A 24,358-nucleotide genomic window follows, 5' to 3' on the forward strand; every position below is an offset into this window, starting at 1 on the left:
GCAGTGATTTGTAGAGGCACAGAGCTGTCAGTCAGAATAAAGGGGCGTGGCTCACTGGTATCTGACTCTTCTTTCTCAGGAGAGTCAGAAAAGCTAATTTGCATATCAGAAAAATAGCTGTAATTAAGGTACAGGGCCCCACTGGCAGTTCATTTTAGGTGATATAGGGAGAACGTGTAACCCTTTATCAGCAGGTATTGTTAGTCAGGGGGGGTCAAAATCTGGTGACAGGTCCTCTTTAATAATACATAAGCGATGGGTTTCCAGGTGCCAAAGAACTGGAGACAGTCAGGAGTGGGAGTGAAAAATCACACTCCCGGAGATTCTGCTCCTTAAAATAATACCTGTCCTGTGTTTATAGGTGCCACCATGCAGTTTGTAACTAGGGCTTATTTTCAGGACAGTATTTAGTCCGTACTCTTAAGAGGAAGCAAAATCATACTGGGGCTCATTTTGGAGGGGGTCTCATTTTCCAAGAAACGGGGAAATGCTTTCACTATCACCTGCTTATATGCATCCCGACTACGCAAGGGTTGTAGTCTGTCGCCATAGAGACAAATAACTGCACAGCAGCTGCATACAAAGGTTTTTAATGGTAAATCCCATTGAGCCAACAAAATCCGCTAGTTTGGTTGGCATTGCCCTGGAGTCAATGCAACATTTAACATGTGATTATAAACTGTGTCACTGCTGTATCCAAGAAGACGCCAGAGGAGACAGAATACGACAAGTAACCAAAAGTCTGTTTTGTTTCAAACAAGGAACTTCGTCCTTATCTCTTAGTACTTTCAGTTTTTCGCTCTAGACTATTTCCTTAAAGCGACACACCCCATAGAAAATATAGAAGAAAATTTTTTACTCAAAACCAAAACATTTTCTTTCACATGAAGTGCATGTCAGCAATACAGAACCTTGGATTCAGGTCCAAATAAACATTAGAGGACATTCAGCTCTCTCATGCTAACCCTTCCATACACAGGCACACCCCGGGCTGCCCCTAAATCAGGGACCTAACTAAATGACAAGGTCTGGGGGCAGCAATAGGGTCAACATGTTGCCAAATTGCCAGAACCACTTCCGAATATTAGCTTTATCATGACATTCCAAAAAAGTGTTACATAAATGAATATAAAACTGATCATTTACAGGAAAAGCTTGAAAAGTGAAACCTAAAATGCAGAAGTGAGATAAAGGAGAGAAATTAGGCTGATCATGAAGAACAGAAGGACTGCACTGGATAAACCACCGGCAAAGACAAGAAAGCTGAATACAGAAGGGGAAATCAAACATAACCGACTAGTTTAGGTCAATTTTTTTTTTAATAATAATTTATGCTTCTGATCTAAATTTTAATTAAACCAAGAAATTAAAACTGAGATAGAGAACCTGCTGTCAGATGCGGGTTCATGGAGCCGCCGTGTACATGCTGGGTCAGCGCAGCTACGGCACATATTTGTTTTAGAGGCCATTTAAAGCAAAGCATCTACAACAAAGTATAAAGGAACTGGTGTGTACACTGCCTACAAAGCAAGTATCAGGGCCCTGCTAGGTAAATAAGCCTGGCAGGTAATGTGCCCATTTGCCAAAGTGATTTCTGGACATCTGTCTGTGTAATAAGTTGGTGACAAGAAGCAAAGTTAAACACTGGCGGCTAATTCAATTTGTTATGACAGCCTAACAAGTGCATCAGTGAGTCCTCATACATCATTGCAGTCAGTACCAGATTGTACATGCCCAGGTGCCATGAAGAATGTGGCACGCCAGATGCTATCCTCCACAACGCCCAGAGATTAGAAGCGAACGTCTCTCTGTGGAATGGCTGAAGTGCAATCCCCGACATTGTGGAAAGTCACCATGTCCTGCATACAATACTATAAACTGGGAGATATAGAGATCTGTATGTATGGATATAAACATTTTCCTAGTGCCAGATCTGGGATCAGGAAAGAACTTTGCACTTTATATGGGACACATGGAATGTCTCTCATAGTGGTTCCATTGCATATGGAAGATTAGAGAATAAACAGACTGTTACATAGTACTTCTACCTAAAATATCTATTAAAAATAAACTAATTTTTATTTTAAATCAGTCTCTCAGTCATTAAATATTTTCCTCAATAGATTTAAAATGTATTAGTTTCTAAGATGTCTGTGTGACAGTCAATATGGTCAATATTAAAGTCATATTTTGCCTGAGTCGCTTAAGACCCCCATCCTCAGTTTTATAGTATCTAGAAACATGCTAATGGTGTCATATTAAAGTTAATAACAATAATTCCTTTCTTTAGCAGCATGGTGGCTCAGTGGTTAGCACTACAGCCTTAGAGTACTGGGGTCCTGGGTTCAAGTCCCATCCAGGTCAACATCTGCAAAGAGTTTGTATGTTCTCTCCGTGTTTGCATGGATTTCCACCGGGTCCTCCAGTTTCCTCCCACACTCCAAAAACATACTGGTAGGTTGATTAGATTGTGAGCCCCATTGGGGACAGGGACTGATGTGACAAGCTCTGTGCAGCGCTGTATAATCTGTGTGCGCTATATAAATAAAGGAATATGCGAATGGTGTCATATTAAAGTTAAGATTCTCATCCATTATATCACAGCCACAGAAACAAATATTTAGGGAGTTACAAACAAAGTTGGAAATGCGAGCTGTGGCTAGGAGGAAAAAAAAAAAGGCTGGAATTGCATTTTTAGCTTCCTGCATCTCTGGTTCTGTAGATCACAGAACCAAATCTTATGAGATCTGGAAGATGAGATCATTATCAGCAGCATCTTTCTAAGTAATATAGAGCCAAAATATAGAGGCGTCTGAAGTGAGGCTCCCCCTGCAGCCTCTAAATTTGACTCCTCTCTGCTCATTTTCACCTGACTTTGGGTAAATGGGTGAGATTTCACATAAGGACGGGAATTCTAGAAAGGACGATGTATTCCTTTATTGCCTTAAGTGTACTAGTAGTTTAATGGCGTAAAATCTGGTGTCAGACTCGCTTTAAAGTTGCTAGAGGTCGTCACTCAGCTTCTCCAGATTCGGAATATTGTATTTGCAGAGCTAGGCAGTGATTTATCACCTTTGCTCACACTTCTGGTTAATGGGTAAAGCTGTCAGTCAAGAGCACAGGAAATTTGGATGGAAACCCCTTCAGAACTCGACAGCTTAGTACCATGGACGGGTCGACGGAAAGGTTTGTATTCAGATTTTGACAGACGCTAATGTGGCTTAGCAAGCTCTGCGCAGAAATCTCTTACGCTTCCCGAATAAAAAGCTTGCATAACATTACACACGTCATATGCAAAACACTATATGGAGAGAATATTGTAATAAGACTGGGAAATCTGGTTGAACTGGAATGTTGTGCACGGACTTAATGTTTCAATTGGCAGCGCACCTTTAAAGAATCCGGCTTCATACAAACAGCTCTAACTGTTCAGGTGTCCCTGCCGGATTGCTTCATGCCCTTCTCAAATGTCTCACCTTGCTCTTTGATCTGTCGAATCTGCTTCACAGTTTCCTTCAAGATTGCACATTTATCGGGTTTAAAGTTAAAGTTGTCGATATCATTGAAATTCGCAAAAATCAGCTCTGCCAGCTCCTCAATGTATCGGTTCTCCTGCTCTCGGTTACGCTTCTCCGTGCTCCTCTTGGGGCTGCAAAAGACATTTAAAGGGAATGAATGAAAGAAGAAGAAGGGTAGCCGGGGCACATTCCTCTGCCAAACATTGTACAGCACATATCACATCGCAAGGTAATAGCTCCTTATTTCTGTAAAGGACACTATGTTCTCTATTACTATAGCAATGGGTGTGACTGTTTGGCTATCCGAGTTCACCAGTCTATTAGTATGGCGGCTTACTTGTATTTACCTTGATCATACACTGCCCCAAGCCTCTGTAATTCCTCCTGATCACTGACAGTGGTGTGTTTCATCTCACTGGTCAGGGGGCTATCTTACTGCACACAATGAGGGTGGCCAATAAGGGAAGACAGCGGGGTCCAGCATCTTGGAGATAGTTTCCTGGACCCTTGATGTGTGGCTAGCCAAAACCCTGCACTGCTGTACCGACATGCTGTGGTCACAGTTCAGCTAAATTGTGCACCTATCTCACTCACAGTTTAAGTTTCCCCATCAATCACATGATTGGACGCTTGTTGTTCATGAGAACAGGGGGTCAACAAATAAAGCTTCCGGAAGAATAGTGTCGGACACTGACGAGCACAGCAGTGCCAGAGATATCTGAGCGCTGTGATTGGCAATTTCTGTATTGAATGGGGCAGTAGGATGCATGTTCCACCTGCAGCTTTATTCAATTACTGAAATCGTGTGGTTGTTGGGGGTCCCAGTAGTAGGCCTGCCAATCGTATTGTTATTCCCTATATGGTGGATAGTGGATACCAACAACAGTACAGAAGACTTCCTCATACACATGCACACCTGGTTTGTCAGACTGAAAGACCAGAGAGTTGGGAATTTCAAATGGCTTAATACTTTTGTAATAATAATAATCTATATTTATATAGCGCCATCGAATTCTGTAGCACTTTACAAATTTTGTACCCCAACACCTGCCATAGGCGGAAAAGCCAGAAAAACATAATGGGGGACATTTATCAGGGCTTCTATGTCAGAAAACTGCTAAGTTGGCATGGTGGGGGCACTGCTGGTGGCAAATATTCACCATAAAGTACACGATTTTTGCACAAAACGAGGAGGCGTGGTATTGGTCGCCAGTGCACCCACCTGCCGAATACATCAGGAGGCCTAAGTCTCTTGATGTATCTGGCGGGGCTTCGATCATGCGCCAACACAAGTGCACTGGTGTATGATAAATCTATCCCAATATGTTTGGCAGATAAGCATCTAAGGCTCAGTTCACAATTTCCATTCCCCAAATACTTCAATGTACCAATAGAGGGAAAAAAAAAAAAAAAAGACTGCTGCACATTTTTTTCTCCAGCTACTGATAACGGATATGTAACTACCGAATGCAGGTGTGAACTTAGCCTAATAAGTATGGATGCCAAATTTTAGGACCCCCAAACACTAGACTCCATCAAGTTAATAATATTTTAGATTTTTATTAGTATGCAGGACTCTTCTGATCTGACTCCAGATGTCAGTCCATGGCATCAAGCCAATTATCCTTCACAAACTCTGTGAAGAGGTGGACAAAATGCCAAAAATCTGTCATCACATTAGCTTCTGGAAACCACACAAGATTATATTATAGGTGATCTACTGCAGTCAACTTCTCCAAAAAGCTAGAAATTTATTTATATGCCAACTGAGTGCGTTACAACAGCCCCTCAGGACTTCCCCCTCCCTTTACCGGATGTAACCCCAATGCGGCAGAGGAAATTTCAGCACACAGCGGGAAGCAGGTGGGAGGTGGATGAAAAGAGCGCTACTGTGCAGTGTAACAGCCCATGAATCTCCAGCATGGAGAGGCTCTGGTAACCACTCCCCCCCCCCCCACAGATTGCCACAGTCACAGTGCCAGGATCTATGAGTGTCCCTGGTTTATCAAGATGTATTCTAATGGCAGATTTTCTTGAACGTTGCGGCAGGCAGAATAAGGCATGTAAAATGATTAGTGGGGCTTATTTCCTCTGGGTCATGTGAGCTATATTCCTTCCTAAGCATAGACCTAATGGGAATGTGTAGGATAATGAGACTCTGTGAGGGAATTAACACCCTGTAACACCACATTCTGGCTCTCAGCGCTAAAACAATGTTTCTAGTCTTCGGTCCTGAGCAAAATATGTATCACACACAAGACAGTCACAAGATTGTATTAGTCACAGGGCTGGTCCCTCCTGTAACACCCCTCATAAAATCATATACACATATGTACATATATATGTAATACGTGGCTAGGTTACAAATAATACGAGCCACGTTTTACTCATTACTACTTTCTTAAAAATTGCCATCAAATCTTAAGTCATACTCCCCTTACTGATCGCGCATTATTCACGTGTTTACTATCCAATAAATAAACCGTTCTGTGCCGTATTGAATCTGTTTTCACAGTCTGCTTGCTGTTAGTGAATAGAAGCTGCAATGTGACCACACGGTTACCTTGGGCCAAGCTGATCTGGGCTTTCTTTCCTCTTCCGCTGCTCCACCCAGGAAGGGTCCGAGGGATTATCTCCTATTCCACTCATCTTGAACACATATCAGCAACTAGAGCAAAAAAAAAAAGAAAAAGAAAAAAAAAAAACATTAAGAATGATCAGCAAACAAATGTACACGTGCTGCAGTGTGATAAAACACTCCATCGTCTTCCTCTGTCTGATAGATGTTATGTATAGAGCATTAAAACATACATATTTATGACAATTGCAATTAAAAAAAATAAAAAAAAACAAGCAAAAATACACCACACAGCCATCGGCAAGCCGCTGTTTATGGCAGTCCGTAGTCTGTCAATGCATGGAGTGAGACGGTCATTATACTACCTGACCAATGTGCAGGGCAATAGAGGGGTATTAGGATTTCTGGAGGCCCTGCTGCGTATAATCTGAACGCTGCTCTAGCTAGCCAAAGCTTTTGATACCGCAATATTAGGGATTAGAGGCGCTGTATGCGGTTTTGCAATATGGCAACACGAGCCGAATCAGGAGTGCGACCTCCTTCCATTTCTTTCTTTCCATTACACTCTTCCAAAACATAGTGTGCACAGGGATTTACATTTGTTATCCCTAAACATTTGATGGGGCCTAAAGTAGGTTTTTGCAGCCAGTTATGGTACCAGATTCAACTTACAAGATAGACCGTAAATAGGGGAGACCTGGGAAGGTGCCAACCTCGACCAAAGCACTCGTTCACTACTAGCACAAAAATAATGCGCTGCCGGTTACAGCTCCTGGACGAACAGCACACGACTCGAAAAAATTCCTCCAGCACAATACAATCTTCGATTGAAAATACCAATTTTATTTATTCGGAGCAAGTAAAATCCACAGGTCACAGACTAACGCGTTTCGACAATCTAGTTGTTACAGTCATAATAGCTCATATTCAGTCTTTATGACTATGAATAAGAGCTCGAAACGCATCAGTCTGTGACCTTGTGTGAACAGTGGACTTAACTTGATCCGAATAAAAAAAATTGGTTTTACCATTGAAGATTGAATTGTGCTGGAGCAATTTTTCTTTCTTCGGCTCTGTTCACTACTAGGGTGGCGTTTTCCAACTTGGAATCAAGTGGGGGACAGGGATAAAAACAGGAATCGCCTCATTCGGATTAAAACTACATTCAACAAAGTTAGGTCCAGACCAATGGGTAGGGTACAGAGCTTACCACCTCCTACCAAACTTACTTGAAGTTAGAATATTATATACGTTTAATGTATCATTCTGGTCATTCCTACACCTTGCCCATGTGACAGACAGCGGTATAGTACGGGAACATAACCGCCATGTGCCCGGGTACTACTGCTGGAGTAAACATTGCATTTTCCTCTCTCTCCACATCGCCCAGTGGTTCAGCGCTGTTGTTAATTAATATTGGTGCTTTGTAACACGAGGATAATAGGGGAAAAATGTGATCGGATCAGAGGTAAACTGGAGGTGACATAGAGGTCAGTGCATTGTCAGCACAAAGCGAGTAGTGAAAGCCAGAAGCAGAGCAGATAACCCCACACGACAGGGGAGGCCCGAGCCACGTCACAAACTATGGATTATTTTTCTACAATTTATTGTGACTTGTGTTTGCAGACTTATAAAAGATGCAGGAATGACTGACTGATGCCACGATTTTTGTACCCGTCTCAGAACAGGGTCTCAAAGTTTCTGCATTATATTATAAAGGCAATAACCTCAAGTTTGGGATTCCCAAGGAGGTTTCCGCAAATACAGAATTATACAGAGAGCTCCAAAAACATGTAGCTCCAAAAAGCAGCACACTACGACTCTCTCCATTTTCCTTTTCCCTCAATATCGCCCAGTCAATGTTTTTCAAAAAGTAAAACAGTGTATGGTCGAAGTGACTCATTGGCTGAAGGGATGACACGTGGTTCATATGACATCTGCGCTGCCGGCCCATAAATAAGCTCAGAGGACCAATATGGCGGCACCGAACCCATATATGGCACAATAGCTCCTAACATGTAGATCCTATTCAAATACCTCAAGTGTCATATGTATCTGTGGCCAACGTGTAGCCAAAAATCAGCAGAAGATGCAAAGAATGTCCTATTCTGATTTCTTGGATCACTATAACACATTTACAATATACAACTTTGTGATGAAACAGCCTTCGAAAGAGTAGAATCTGGAAAAAAATCTTGATCAATAATGTCTTTTTATGTGTAAAATAGAAATTCTTAAAAGGGAAAACTATCATGACTGGCGAGGGATTCCGACCAGGTATTTCTAAGATAATTCCCACTTTTAGGCTACTTGTACACATACATGCACAGGCCGCAAGCCCTTATGTGTGGCCTGTATGTACTCGGCTTGTTGCCCACAAACAAGGGTGGTCCGAGAAACTTGCTGTGTGCGCTTATGGGATTTACATGACCGAGGCTCAAATCGGTGAACTGAACTCACAAGGTCCATTCAAATTTAGCGATTCTAGGTTTGGTTCAGGAAGTTAGGAGGAGCGGGTAACGACAGCAAGGCCCCCTCCATCGGCTGGAAGCTAGCAGAACATGAATTATCACAGGAAGTCCAGAGTCCTGCTGCCCCAGGGTCACTTCCCCCCTGGCTGCCAGCAAACTTTAACATGGTAAGTACAATATGGGTACTTACCCTATTAAAGTTGCGTATAAATGATCAACCCTTTCAAGCCTGTTCATTCATATATCCATTGCAAACCTATGACAAGGATCCCACATCCACTGTTAAAGGAAATCTACCATCAAAATCCATCATGATAAACCAGGGACACTTACTCATAGATCCAGGTACCGTGACTCTGGTAATCTTCTTGTATTTGTTATCCATGGCCTCCTTCCTTCCAAAATCAACTTTTTAAATAATGCTAATGAGCTTGAACAGCTCTGGGGGGTGTAAGCAGAGCCCCACACAGTACAGCTTCACAGGCTGTTGCACTGTCTGGTCCTTCCCTCTTTGCTTAGCAACAATGATAAGCATAATTTTAGAAGTAAGGAGGCCATGGATAATAAGTCTAAGATGATTACTACAGGTACGGTGCCTGGATTTATGAATAAATGTCCCTGGATATAAGAATTGTTTTGATGGTAGATTTCCTTTATCAGTAAGTATACTTTGGGTGACCTGAATAGGGTCTTATACTTTAACTGTTTAAGTATAGCATAGGAAAAGTGTTTAACCCTTTCAAGGCTGTCTACTCATATACCTTTATTTAACTCGTGACAGGGATGCCACATCCACTCCTAAATGTGGTACCAGCTAATTTTGGTGGCTCCTTATAATACACAGTTCAACAACAATATACACAATATACAGTGTAAACGCTGCCAGAATCCATATGACACTTAAGGTCATAGGTCCAGAACCAACCACTGCACAAGTCCTAAACTAAATCGACAGAACCTGGAAGAAGCAAATCACAAGTTTCAGCAAGTGGTTTTATGACAACATCTCACCCCCAGGTCTACACAATATATAGACACAATAGGTGGTACTACAAGTCCCATGTGTGCGCAGTAACCCTACATTCCATTACCCGGATTACTATGGGAAGGTCATAACAAGATGATAATCATTAAACTATGTCATTATTAATGGAGGGGGAGGAGGAGGGGAGGACTGGTTATGCAGGTTTTACAAAGGGAAACCAGCTGAGTATCAGCTCCTCCTCTGTAGTTGTCAGGAATGCAGGCTGTGTATGTATGGAGTACACAGATACAGTAGCGGATGCGGAATGCCTGGGAATACTGCCCCCCGGAAGACTCCGTTACCGGGGTACTGGGGGGAGACATTGAGAGGGGAGGGGGAGGTAAGATTAGGGTCTGCCTCATGACGCTGCAGGGTGGCACCAGAGCTATTGAAAACAAGTGCAGTGACATGGCGTGTGGCTGTGTACGACCACCGGGGTCAGGGGTCATGTGCTGACCAAGGTCACACCCCCAGGTCAGCCCTGGGCTCCATGTTGGTTGAAGCTCTAGATCTGCTTACTCAGCAGGGAAGAGGGAAAGAAAAGTTTCCAAGTTACCTCCTCCAGTCACATCCAGAGCGGCGCATCACTCTCAGCCGAAGTCCGTATTGGGGATCATCTCCGTGGGAACAACATCCAGCGTCCAGCGCCAAAAACACCCGCGACGGAAACGTGATCAGCTGCTGGAGTGACACCGCGGCCACCAGCAGCAGCAGCAGCCGCCGCACAGCGCCCGGCCCCGCCCACAGCACGCTCCTCCCACACTCACTCCCTGACAGACGCCCAATTGGCTCGCGGCTCGCCCTCTGTTTACTATGCACACGGATCAGTCACTGGAGTTTGGTCCAGGAGGCTGCGGCCAGTTTCTGTTATTTACTGTTTCCTCTCTCCCTCTCAGAGGAGGAGGAGGGGAAGGGGCGGAGCCAGGAGTGTGACTGACGATTATGCAACCGAGCGGCCAATGGCTGCTCTCTACGTCACAGCCTCCGAGCCAGCCACACGAGTGACAGTCACAGGAGACCGTGCCCCGCCACACTGCTGCCTTAACCCCTTACTGACCCCGCCAGCCAATCACATCAGCTCTCGTTCTAAAAGGCGCCGGGAAAAATGAAAGCTGGGAGCTGATTGGTTGCTAGGGATAACCGTTCCGTTTTTCTATTTTTACACACACAAGGCCCGCAAAAGACTAGCACGTTGGACGTGGAGCAGTTGCCCTAAGAAACCAGTCATCTCCCACTCTGCTCCCATTGTCGGTAACAAAAATAGAGGAGCAATGATAAAACAGTCATTTCAAAACCAACAGTAACAGCAGCCAATCGGAACTCAGATTTCATTTCAAAATAGGATCTGCAAAAAAGAAAGATGCGCTCTGATTGGTTACTATCAACAAGATAGATAGTTTTACTGAAACAGACCTAGTTTCATGGCTTCCTTCACCTTGACATTTTCACACCCTTCCAGGACCAGAATAATCCTAAAATATCCACACCAGGCTCCTTACACGGTGGTAATCCAACCAGTAGCACACGGACACATTCATTTCTATGAGCTCATGCACTTTTCAGTGCTCCCCATGAAACCCTGTGTGAACACTGACAGCGGTAATACAGCCGTTTTCCATGTGGAAATATAGTAGTGTATAATATCAGATTCATAAAAGTCCCATAAACACCTAAAGGGAAAAATCCACAGCAAAAACTGATTCATTGTAGCATTAACAAATCTACAACAATAATAATAATAGAGCGCAGAATATGGATGCAAATTTGTTAATCCTGATTCACTTTGCCGCTGTTGAGGATTTTGCTGCAGGAATTTCTGCAATTAAAAATCCGATTCATTCATGGAAATATAATTTTTTGGAGGCAAATATCTGGAATCTAGGACCATGATACACTGCATGATAAAGCGCAGCTTAACATTTCTGGATAAGCTGTCAGAGTATAGTGACACTACTATTTCTGCCAATAATGTTACTTGTATTCTACATTTTTAACAGTTTTAAGGTTTGATTTCTGAAGGCTTTATATCAAATTCCTACTTGTATAAAATGCAATACTCTAAACATGCAACCCGCTCTAACTGCATCTTAGGGATAGATTTTAGGACACCCATCATATGTAGGTGCCTATGGCCACAGTGTGGGTATAGCCACATAAAAAAAGCCACTAAAAAGAAGATAATTGCCCCACATGTGTCTAGTTGTTAATAGTACTGTAATCCTCATATGAGTGTTTGGAGCTCTATAGATGAGCAGTACCAAAAGAAAAGCTCAAATGGGGCCTCTGAAAAGGAGACTACTAATCTGGGGAAAAGTCCAAAGTACAAGCTTCAGTGATAACCTCTGACCTGGAAACCTAATAGAAAAAAAAAAGTGATAGCTACTACAGTTACACTTTGTTCACATCTGTGGCTTAGTTTCTATCATGAAACAAAACCAGGATCCAGTACCAAACCCAAATAGCCCCTAGCCAACCCTGTTAAAATGATCCAAAATGATTTTCACTGGGCATATATGAAAGTAGTGCAGCATACAGGGAGGCTCTTCACCCTTCCTCCCTCCATAGGAAGAAGAGTGGCCACACCGCAAATCTGACAAAATATAGGACACGTCCGCCTCCCCCATGCTCACAGCACAGACATCAGGAGACACAGAAGTCTATGGGGGCTGTGATCTGGTTACCAATCATGAGCCCAGTTCATGGCACCCATAATGGCCGTCTGAATGAGGCCTGAGGCCCATTTCACACAAACATATTAAAACGCCCATATACTACCCGTACTGTACCGTTTTCATATGGGCAGCACACAGACGCAATCACTCTGATAGAGAATGCGGTCATTCATTTAAATGGCCATATTGTGTCTATAAGACTAGATCTTCTGATGGACCAGCAGGCAGTGGCCAATAATTCCACATCAGGTCCTGCCTGGCGTAGAGTTGTGTGATACCAGCAACGGGCCTGAACAATTATAGCGGGAGTGCAGGCAGGACCCACTCTGCCACTGGGTGCGCCAGGGGGATACAATTCCTAATAAATCTTCCCCATTGTATCTTTGTATCTGCATGGATGATGAGGACAGTGCTCTGCAGCAAATACCAGATTGTCTTTATTTGCCCTCACAGACATGAGGATAGCCCTTTTATAGGAACACTCACTATCAACAGTATATAGAAGACAAGTTTCTTAAATGTACTCATGATAACAAAATAACACATTCTCTACCTCACTGTTATTAACAAAAATACAGCATTTCACAGATATAATTTCAACCTGTCTTTCAGTCCTAGGGTACATAATTTTGGTTGCCCCTAGACCTGACCCTGGATCTTCCGAGTTTAGGGTCAGCAGCCATCTTGTTCTTTTGTCTGACGCTTCACTGAGCTCCTCTCTGCCTCTAGTCCCCACCTTTGCATTCCAAGACACACACACACACACACACACACACACTGCTTAGTTGCAATGTTCAGAAGCTAAATGAAAGTGTAAATAAACCTGGACTCTGATATTATAAGCACATTGTCAGTACATAGAATCTCATAGCACAGAGGGATCATGATGTGTCTGCTTAGAGAGTCCTCACCCACATTCTGGAATTTTACAACGACCATCATTGAGTGGTAGGAGCTATAACAGCAATAAAACTGAGTAAAATATGTAAGGGGTTAAAAATTATCTTTATTGTGTAAACATCACTAGGAGATTGATATTTGATACATTTCTTTCATGGGCAAACCCCTTTAAGCTTTTAAAATTCCTTTTTTTCCATTTATAAATAGAAAGAATAAACACATTAGCAGAGGCCTGTAGTGCAGCACTGATATGTGTAACAAAGTCCTGGGTTTTGGAGTTCTGAAAGGTCATGGTTTTTCTGCAGATTAAAGTTTGAGTCATTCTTGCCTTTGTCTTACACTTCCGGCTCTCAGCAAGACCCCACTTTGACATGATAAAAGAAATGATGTACTTCTTAAATGTCATTTTGTTACACCGGAAAAGGGAAGTAAACAGAAAGTGAATTCTACCATGCGCCATCAAGCTGGGCCTATTTCACAATCAGCTCATCAACAAGTAACATTCACTATGTGTCACCAGTATCTGCCCAAAGAGAGGGAGGGAGTCTGCCTAAACTGCTGCTTGGAGTTCTGCCAATACAAAAAAACAAAACATAACACATTCTTTCAAGGGTAATTCAGTCCCTAAAATAAGCTTCCCAATACTAGTGCATTTGGCTGCAGCTCCTTCAGGTACTTTGCACAACCGTAGGTCCTACTTTTCTGCATAATTTATTATAGAACTAGTAAGAGTAATAGTTACGGTCACTCAGTTTCAACATGGATCCCGTTTGGGCTCAGCGTCATTGTGGGAAGACATAAAAAGTTCTCAGGCAGGTCTAATATTCTATTACATCTGTGTGTAGACCCTACATTCACACTTTTTAGTTTTGCAACTAAGAGGTTTTAGTAGTAGTATATACTAAAGGTTTGAGGCTGGAGCTAAATTTGCTGTCAGGGAATCTATACTAATTTTCCAGGTTATTAACCAGACCGATTGATAAAACTTTTTGCTGCTATATTATTGCACATGCCTAGGATGACTATATAAGTTAGAAACGCCACCGTCAACTAAACGGTTTTGTTAGGATCTGCCATCTAATGTGTAAGGTGACAGTTCCACTGTCCCTGGCATTTGTCGTTAAATGACTTGACATTAAAGGTAGGAGGATAAAGGGGTTTCCGACAATTAGAATGAATAATAATGATTCTTTATTTATATAACGCAGGTTTGCAGCACTGCGCAGAGCTTGCCAAATCGGTAGCTGTCCCCAATGGGGCTCACAAACTAATCAACCTAACAGTATGTTTTGGAGTGTGGGAGGAAAACCGAGGACCGCGAGGAAACCCAAACACAGAGAAAGCATACTAACTCTTTGCAGATGTTGACCCTGGGACTTGAACCCAGGTCCCCAGCGCTGCAAGGAAGTAATGCTAACCACTAAGCCACTGTGACAATTAATGTATCACCAATAATAGATAAGTGGTGGGCCATCAGTTAACAGCAGCAGCGTTATGGGGGGCGCCACATCTGCTTCACGGCCAGTGACATCACATCCCTTGGTGGCTTTGTTATAGCTCAGTCTGATGTACTGATGCAATACTGTGTACTGTGCTGTGCTTGTTGTCGAATTATCACCGTTATCGCGACCTATCCTAAGGAAATCCCTTTTAAATTGCCCCAGATACACAATTGTTTATTAACAAAGGAGCAAGTATTAGATCTAAGTGAATATGTTAAATATTTTTATATAATAGATCCTATAGGAGCACAAGCTACTAAGTAAAACAAGTTTGATTGTCTTCGGCATTGTTATTGACCACAGAGCAAATATTCTTGGAGACGGCCCTGGAATTATTAGAGAGCAGCAGGTATGGATTATGTTACAAAGAAAGTAGAGAAGCGGCAGAGAAAACAAGGCCAAGGATAGTACGATGTGCACTGTACATACAGGAGCTCTGCGGCTTAGTCCACCACGCACCCAGGATAGCCCACAGCCAAATCAGATAATGTCTACTACACTTACCTATCTCCTGTGTGAGTGGCACAATGCTACAATTATTTAGCTAAGCCACGGCCATACACAAGCCCTGGAACACGTAGCACAGTCTCACTACTCCCACTTATCTCTCTCATAATGAGTAAGACATTAGAAAATCACCAGCAACAAAGCATCTAATCTGATGATAGCATATATTTCATCCTTTATCTCTGCAGGCCATCTTCCAAACACAGCTTGTCATAGCTGCCGCTCCATTGTGACTTTTACTAAAGCCTTTAAAGAACAAATTAGCCGGCCTCATTGTCGCATCTTAATCAGCCTCAGCGAGCCACTAGGTCAAGTTAAAAGAAATTAATATCTACTTCACATCCATCAAAGCTGTATCTGATATCAAAGTGGATTTTACAGCTTTGTGTAGTGAACCGACAGGTCTCAAAACGGTGGGAGTAATTATAGGTTCTGACCCTTGTGACCAGAACAAACACTTGAGAAAGGGCCATATGATGTGTGTGTAAAGTCCCCATCAATTATCACCATGGGATAAAAATCAGGGTCAGGCAAAATACACACTATATACACAAGGGCTACCTGGGCCACAGCATCCGTTTTGTGTAAAGTTCATACTGGCAGTCCCCGGGTTACGTATAAGATAGGTTCCATAGGTTTGTACTTAAGTTGAATGTGTATGTAAGTCGGAACTGTATATTTTATAACTGTAACCCTAGACAACATATTTTTGGTCTCTGTGACAATTGGATTTTAAAAATGTTGGATTCTCATAAGAACCAGGAATAACAATAAAGCTTCATTACAGACACCTGTGATAACTGTTACAGCTGTTTATTGCTGTCTAAGGCTAAAGTACAGTAAATTACCAACATTCAGAGGTCCGTTTGTAACTAGGGGTCGTCTGTTAGTCGGGTGTTCTTAAGAAGGGGACTATATATACTTTATTTTATTTGCAACATTGTCCACCCAGTCTGTTGCAAGTTCATAGGCTAAAAACCAACAAACAAACAATTGGTACTTTTCAGGGGCCCCTTTCACAATACCCTATAACAGTGATGGCGAACCTTTCAGAGACCGAGTGCCCAAACTACAACCAAAATCCACTTATTTACCATGAAGTGCTAACATGGCATTTCAAGCAGTAACTTATCGCTACCTGTTCTTCAACATCATTCAGTTGTATTGGCCTCCTAAGGCCACCAATACAGCTGAAAGAAGGTGGGCAAATTCAGCCCATCATTGTAGCTTCTCTCCAGGAAAAATAGTGGGTCCAGAAGGAAGACCTCCAAAGACCACCAATGCAGTTCTGTCCACACCTTCTCACTTTTCCTGCAGTTTCAAACAGCCAGTGAATCCTTGATTTAAAATAGCACTGACAGCAGCATCTCTTAAGTTGCTAAGGACTGCAAGAAGATTTGGTGTTTGTGGTCCTGTTTAGTGAAATTGGGGCAATTCCACTGAGTGCCCACAGGATGGGTTCCGAGTGCCACCTCTGGCACCTGTGCCATAGGTTCGCTACCACTGCCCTATAAGGTGGCCGTATGCTAGCTGTACAAACAGCATACAGCCACCATAGGAGTGCAAGGTACGGTGAGAACACACGTGTGTCACTTTGCTGTTGCTGAAAAAAAGATAAAGCACGCGCTACCTTCTGCCATATTGTACTGCCCAGCAGCATGCCTCGCTACGGAGAGGGGAGGGGTGAGGAGAGCTCACCTCTGCAGGAGAACGTATCCTACGCTCAGTTCCCATCCTGGGCAAAGCATATATATGCGTGAAAGCAGCCTAAGGGCTCATTCACACAAACGTAATGGGGACCGATCCCCATTGACGCCTATGGCGCCCAGTGAGCACACGTTGTCTAACCGCACACAGTGAAATATAGGACATGTCTTATATTTTGCCGTGCTATACCGTCGGCTGTTCACTCCTCTATGTAGATGGGAGGGATGAGCAGAGCATGGCTGTATTTTCACCTGGGCGAAAACTTTGCAATATACTTTCTGTATCATTCCCTCACTGTTCTCAAGATCTCTGCTTGCGGTTTTTCTATAAGAAGTTTCACTGTTTACTTCTCCTGTAGATAAACACTGGTCCCTGGTCATGTGATGTCACACAGGCGCACGGCTTTGATTACACTGTGTGATATAACGAGCCGTGCACCTGTGTGACATCACATGACTGGGGACCAGTGTTCATATACAGGAGAAGTAAACAATGAAATTTCCTGTAGAAAGACAACAAGCAGAGATCTAGAAAACAGTGAGGAAAGGATAGAGAAAGCATACTGCAAAGTTTTATAACTATTCATTACACAAACAAAATCAATTCATTTCTGGAATGTGCTTAAAGAGGACACCCCCTTTAAGCAGAAGAAATGTTTAGTGGCTTAAAGTAAAAGGTATATTTACAGAGAGAAAAAGACAGTAACCACTATGATCATTAAAGAAGAACAATGACAAACCTAAAAGAACTTCATTTACAAGCCATTATGTTTTAACAAACTTAGCAATGAATCATAGCGAGGAAACTGGCCCCAGAAACCAATTACTAGGTTACTAAAACCAACTTTTTTTTGCCAACAGAAGTAATGTGGAGTTTGCGGGCACTGGAATATTTGGAGAGCATGGCAAGCATGACGGAGCTGGCAGCAGATCAGACACGGCCGCCATTACCTTAGTGACAGGCATGTTACACAAAATAATGCCACAACATAACATTAGCTTTAGTTTTTTTGGCTAGGCTTTAATATTAAAGAGGTTATGTCATTCCCAAATGGAAAACAGCTGGAGTCATTTGGAATGAAGCTTTATGTTTTAATGTGGCTTTTCAGCACTATGGTAACTGGCGTGTGCTCCTATATGGTGCCGTGTCCATATTATTACAGAAAGCTGCGGGTTCGCTCTTTCCCATCAATGTGAGTGGCAGGTCCACATCATAGATGTCAGTTCTGGCCACATTCTGCGGACTGATAGATGTATGGGAGGTCCTGGTCGAGGAAGAGTAGCAGTTGTTCTATAAACAGGAAATATTGGCGGCTTGAACACAGATCATCCGCAGCAGTGACTTCTATGGACTGTCAGACGACCAATGTGATTGCTGACAGAGTATGAAAGAGGAAGTACACAGGACTTCCTGCAAAACGGCGATGTAAGCGCTGCACATAAACTGCCTTACTGTTATTTAGGCTATGAGTGTGCTGCGTCTGAGCTCACAGCATTACACATGGGCTCAGGAATCAACTCATTGTGTATACATTGATTACAAGGTATTTTATAGTAAAATAATAATAAAAATACACACAATATAAAAATAGCTAAAAATATAGTATAAAAAAAATACATTTCCGAAATCAGTGTAAAAAAAAAAAACAATGTCTTTGGAAAAGCAAAACATTTGTGAATTTTAAAACTCCATTTGATTTATTCTGCCATCCTAATTGAAGCAGATAGAAGCAGATTTAGGATTTTGATAGTTTTCCAGATTATCTGCTAGTAGTCGAGTTCTTTCTTACGATTGCAAAAAAAATTAAAAATATAATGAACTGGTTTAGAATAGTTGGAATCCTCAGATTATCTGTAATGCTATTGGATCACATCATATCATGATCATTGTGTAATACTTGGTCAGCGTGTTGGTCATCTCAAACCCAAATCGGAACACGATGTGGCACTGCCACAACAAGCTACCCTCACCAGCACCGACCATAACGCATTGCCACTGAACAGAAATGTAATGAATGCGTCGTACATAACTTCACGTGAAGAAGCGTGTTTGTTTTTACAGTGTCGAGAAGTCCATGCAATGCTCGAGGTGATTCACAAACCTAATAACAGTTCAAACAAGGGAGGCCCAGCTCTCCAACTCAATTGAGACACTTCACAATGCAAATATTGAATCACCTTGTGGGCTACCAAGAATATAAAGGTTTGTTAATGAGTCATTTACTTCACTACTTCACCATGTGCCGACGTTACAAAATATAGGATACTAACAGGTGCATCCCTGCCATGTGGACTATGGGCAAATCGTGCTCCTCTCAAGCATGGGCGGTAGGAGCGCATCATTGACCCCATGGTGTCCTGTCAGTGAAAATTCTGAAAAATTAGCTTTTTATGTTCCAAGAGGAACTTGGTAAAAAGACTCTTACTTAGGAACGAGCTTTGTGTAAAACTTGGTCAGTGTGGTGGTTGTCTCAACCCGAGTTCAGTTCAGCAGATTCAGGTTTGGGCATTTGAATCAAGCCTAGACAAGGATGGGAACTTTTTTCATATGCAATGGGCTATTACATTGCAATCTTGATACATTGTAGTTTGTGTAAACTGACACGAGATCTAAACTACAGTGGAGCTTCTCCAAAACCTAATGAAGGAGACATATCAATGTGTCTAAGGCTACATTCAGACGAACATGTGATGAGCGCTGTTACCCCCTCTCCATAGATATATATATAGCATAGGACATGTCCTATCTTTTCCCGTGTACGGAACGGTATGGTGCCATGCGCCCATTGCCAGCCTATGGGGGACCTTTATAGGAAAAACTGGAGTCATTTGCACCTGAAATGATGTGCGCCACATTAACTGAAGGTTTTAGTCCAATTTAATGCTGTTTTCTCTTACCACAAAAAAAAAAAAAAAATCAGTGTGTCTTCAGTAAAAGAGGGTGTGTCTGCGCCAAACCCATGCGTCAGAAAATTCAATATTGTGGTGCAGCAGAATAGACCAACCTCCAATAAGAGGTGCAAAGTACTACTCGCCAGTCTTATACTGCACCAGATTATTCATCCAGCATCAGACACAAGGATCAATCTGAGGCAACAGAGAAATGTCTAGTTCTACATCTCCCCCAAAACTCTTTGAGAAACCGACCCCTTGTCCAGACTTCATTTCCTTTAACAGATTTTCAGATCCACATTATACTAAACATTTTAACAATTTACTTTGTTAAGACCACCCCCTTCTTTGAAAGACCATTTTTATGTGAATATTTAAGTGGTTCTTTTAAAGAGCTTTCATTTACATGTTCAAGAGAGGCCTGGATGACTTTCTGGAGAGAAAAAATATCACGTGTTATGGGTAAAACATTTATTTAATTCTTAAAGGTTGGACTTGATGGACTTGCGTCTCCTTCCAACCTTATATACTATGATGTATGTGTATCCATAAATAGTGGGCTGCTCAGCCATATTTAATTGAGGGAAAAATGGAAAGTATGCCTTTTAAGGAATGCTCACTGAGCTCTGAATTTGTCAGTCCACAAGCACATATAACATTTAGAGCTATACGTGTGTGCGTGCTTGTGGGCCTGTCAGGTCAGAGCTCAGTGGGACCTGTCACCAGATTTTGACCACCTCGAGTAACAATGCCTGCTGATAAAAGGTTACAATTCCTCCCCATATCATCTAAAATTAGTTGCCAGTGGGGCACTGTACCTTAATTTAAAGATGTTTTTCTGATATGCAAATTAGCTGTTGTGACTCTTCTCTCTCAGGCTGCCAGTTAACCACGCCCCATTATTCTGACTGACAGCTCTGTATCTCTTCAAATCGGTGCCCTGCCTTGTTGTACTTAAGGACCAGTGACATCATCACAGGTCTCTCAGCCTCCTAGCAATAGAAAACATGTGCCCCATGTATGTGATTAAATAAAATCACAGCAGCCTCCATGCAGGATGGAAAGGAGTAGAGGTCCATCGAGGCTTGTGTGACTTCATGTGGCCAGATACATGCATGAGGTACAGTTTGCTATTATTAATAGGCTAAAGGACCTGAGATAATGTCACTCTAGTCACATGACATGAACTGTGACCAGTAAGGAAGCATAAGGCATGGGGAGGATTAGATGGGAGGGGCTGGAGAAACAGGACACGCCCCCTCTGATGCCAGGTAATAATAGATAAAAGGTGATTATGTGGATGCAAGCTAAACAATTTTCAACTAAAAGGGGGTCAGTCAGTGAATAGAGCTCTATAGGAACCAGTCACTGGCTGTATATGTGCAAATGTGGTGACAGCTTCCCTTTAAAAAGCATATCTTACCGCTCATCAAGTAATATGATTGATAACATAAAATCTCAATCTCTGTCTGTGGTCATGGTTTAAAATTTTGGCCCACATAATCCAATGAAGGCCATAAGAAAACATATCTGTAGCCACAAAGAGGCAACTTATGGAAAGCTCGGTAGGTTGGTTCTGTGGACAGACAGAAGACAGGGAAGTTATATAGTTCGGACCCTCATTTCAGGAAACGGGTTTTCATGTTTGCCTCCTCTGATCTCTTCATCCTCCTCCTGCAAGTGATGCTGCATGTCATACATTACTGAACAAAAGATGTGAGCAGCGTTTCTTCAGCTTCATTGAGACAAATGTCACTTTCCCTCAAAACGGATAAAAGGGGAACATTCCACTTAGAGACAGTCAGAAAAAAAAGCTCATAAATGTTTTAGCGCAGACTATTCAACGTGGAACCGAGAAGATGGTTTAATAAACACACATTACCCTGCAATTAATGGCTGCATTACTACTTCCTGAGAGCATTAGAGACCTACTTTACTACGCTGATGCAATTTCTAATCTGCACTCAAACATTAACCAAAACTCCAAGCCATTTATAAAAAGCAGAAGTAGTGCAGGCAGAGAACCAGCTCCCAATATACTAAAACCAGAAGGGGCCGGGTCATTGTATAATTACCCTACATAATCAAAGATAAAATCTATTAGTTACCAATTGCTATGGGATTCTCACATTATTTAATTATTCATCACAGTATTTGAGGCAAAAACAATTTTGGATCTCATCAAATGTGACATAAAATAAGCAATATACATTATTAAAATGAATCATATTCTAAAAAAAAAAAAAAAAAAAAAAGTTCCAACAAAAATTCAAACTTTTGTGGCAAAATAAGCCTTTAAAAAATCTATTGTGTAGGTTTGAATCCTTTCCATACATTCTATATTATTTAGGAGATATAATTGGTAAGGTCAGTTGTGTTAAAAATTTAAACCACCAATGATTTATTAAGAAAAAAAAAGAAACTTGATAAATTTCATGAAAATTGGAGACCTAATCTATTTAAAAACAACCACAATGAGTTTTATTATTAGAACTTTCTGAAATACACAATTTCATATCCAATTGCTCCATTGGACCAAATTTTTGACACCTTGTAACTCTAGTAGTCTGCAACATCAGATGAAGGCTAGGGCTACATGACACTAACACCCGTTGCCAAAGATCGCAGAGTAGCAATTAAATACAGGATTGTCCACAAATACATGTTTGTATAGTAAAAAGCTATGCAATTTTCAAATATGCTTTCTGTATCAATACCTCACGGTTTTCTAGATCTCTGCTTGTTGTCATCCTATAGGAAGCTTCACGGTTTACTTCCTGCGGATAGAAACCAGTCCCTGGTCATGTGATGTCACACTGGTGCGTGCCGTGCACCTGTGTGACATCACATGACCAGGGAGCGGTTTCAATCCGCAGGGAGCAAACATTAAAGCTTCCTGTGGAATGACAGCAAGCAGAGATCTAGTAAAAAAGTGAGGAACTGATACAGAAAAAAATTGTGGAAAATTGCTTCTCAAAATGTAATCCAATGTGTGACCACAGCCTAAATATGGTTGTTTTGCAAGCTGTGGAAACAGTAGCAATGGTTGTAAAGAGTCCAGACCTGATAAAAAAAATTTTTTTTACGACCATCGTGTTGTAGCCGCTTCAACTTTTATTACTTGCGACAAAAATCAATTTCTACAGTACATTGTGATCTTCAGCGGTGTGACATTTTCTCAGGCAAAATAGCTCTGATCCAAAATTACATACTGTTTTTTTTTTTGTTTTGTTTTTTAAATTAAACTCTACATTTATGGGGGTTTTTTAAATTTGAACAAACATGAACAATTGCAAAACGAGTAGTGAAAGCCATCGATCTCACAAAACGTATATACATGTACAAAGAGCAGGGACATTAACAATTTTACCATGTTTTTTACTCTTATTTGTATTGTATGACAACATGGGGGGACACAGAAGGGAAAAGGGTGGGGAAAAAACAGGTCATAGACAGATCTCTCAATTTAGGTCCCAGTATAATTCCCAGGGGGCCCAAACCAAGTCAAATTTGTTATCTGTGTTACATAATGAATTAATTTCATGTTGAATTAATACAATTCTAGATTTTGTAAAAGGAATGAGAAAGGAGAATAAAACTGCCTATTCTAGAGATGTAACATATACATACTGGGCTCTATAGAAAGCAAAGTGCAGGCCAGCTAGGACATTCCTTCATAGAAGATTATCTCGTGTCCTCTACTTCTAGTGACAGCTGGCAAACCAGCTCCACAAATCCGCTGGTAAGTGCTGAGCCAAGAGATCTGACCCTCCCCCTTTACCAACAGGGAGGGGACCTCGAAAATTCCTCCTGCTTTCCTGCTGAGGCTGCTGCACCGAGCACACAGTGAAAGGGACAAAGTTGTGGATTTTTTTTTTGTTCGGACAAAAGAATATTTCTGTTGACGTTAGAGAATTTCCAAGTCCTCTTGTCAGGCTTTCTCCATCTGCAGCCTAGAGCAGATGGATCAGGACCTGGTGGGATACAGCGCCTCCTGATAGTAGCAGCCACGAGCCCCTGCAGTATGAGAGCTGAATGTATAAAAGGATCTGGGTGAATGTATAAGCCGCTCCCGACTTAAAGGGGTATTTCCATTTCAGCAAATTAACGTTATTATACGTATTATTAAAAAGTCACACAATTTTCCAATATACTTTCTGTATCAATTCCTCACTGCTTTCTAGATCTCTGCTTGCTGTCATTCTATAGAAAGCTTCCATGTTTACCTCCAGTGTACAGAAACCATAACCACACGGGTGCACGGCTCATTGTAACACACAGCTCTGATTGCTCTCCATGATAACTAACTGTGCACTGTGTGACCATGGGCAGATCTCTATCCACTGGAAGTAAATATAGAAGCTTTCTATAGAACGACAGCAAGCAGAGATCTAGATAATTGGGAGGAATTGATACAGAAAGTATATTGGAAAATTATATAACTTTTTTATTATTAAAAACATTAATTAGCTGAAATGGGAATATCCCTTTAAGGACAAGTCGACCCCTCTGGCCGTGGAGTCCTTTGGCTTCAATGATTAACTATAAGGTGTCCGGAATGAAGCTTTGCTGTTCATCTTTGTTCCTT

General features: G+C 41.9%; 1 protein-coding gene across 5 annotated transcripts in view; it reads right to left on the reverse strand.

Annotated features, from left to right (window-relative positions):
- Positions 1-24,358, reverse strand: part of NCOA2 (nuclear receptor coactivator 2) — a 144,084-nt gene that overhangs the window by 42,949 nt on the left and 76,777 nt on the right. For 4 of the 5 annotated variants that reach the window (XM_072151767.1, XM_072151768.1, XM_072151764.1 and 1 more), the window contains 2 exons: positions 6,082-6,186; positions 3,477-3,649 (listed from right to left, as the gene is read on the reverse strand). In XM_072151767.1, the coding sequence (XP_072007868.1) occupies positions 3,477-3,649; positions 6,082-6,167 (259 nt within the window). In that variant the 5' untranslated portion in view covers positions 6,168-6,186. Of the gene's footprint in view, positions 1-3,476; positions 3,650-6,081; positions 6,187-10,147; positions 10,529-24,358 lie in introns of those variants that run through there. The other variant, XM_072151765.1, reaches the window with a different exon arrangement.

The sequence above is a fragment of the Engystomops pustulosus genome, chromosome 5, assembly GCF_040894005.1.
Source record: "Engystomops pustulosus chromosome 5, aEngPut4.maternal, whole genome shotgun sequence".
NCBI classification, from domain to species: domain Eukaryota; kingdom Metazoa; phylum Chordata; class Amphibia; order Anura; family Leptodactylidae; genus Engystomops; species Engystomops pustulosus.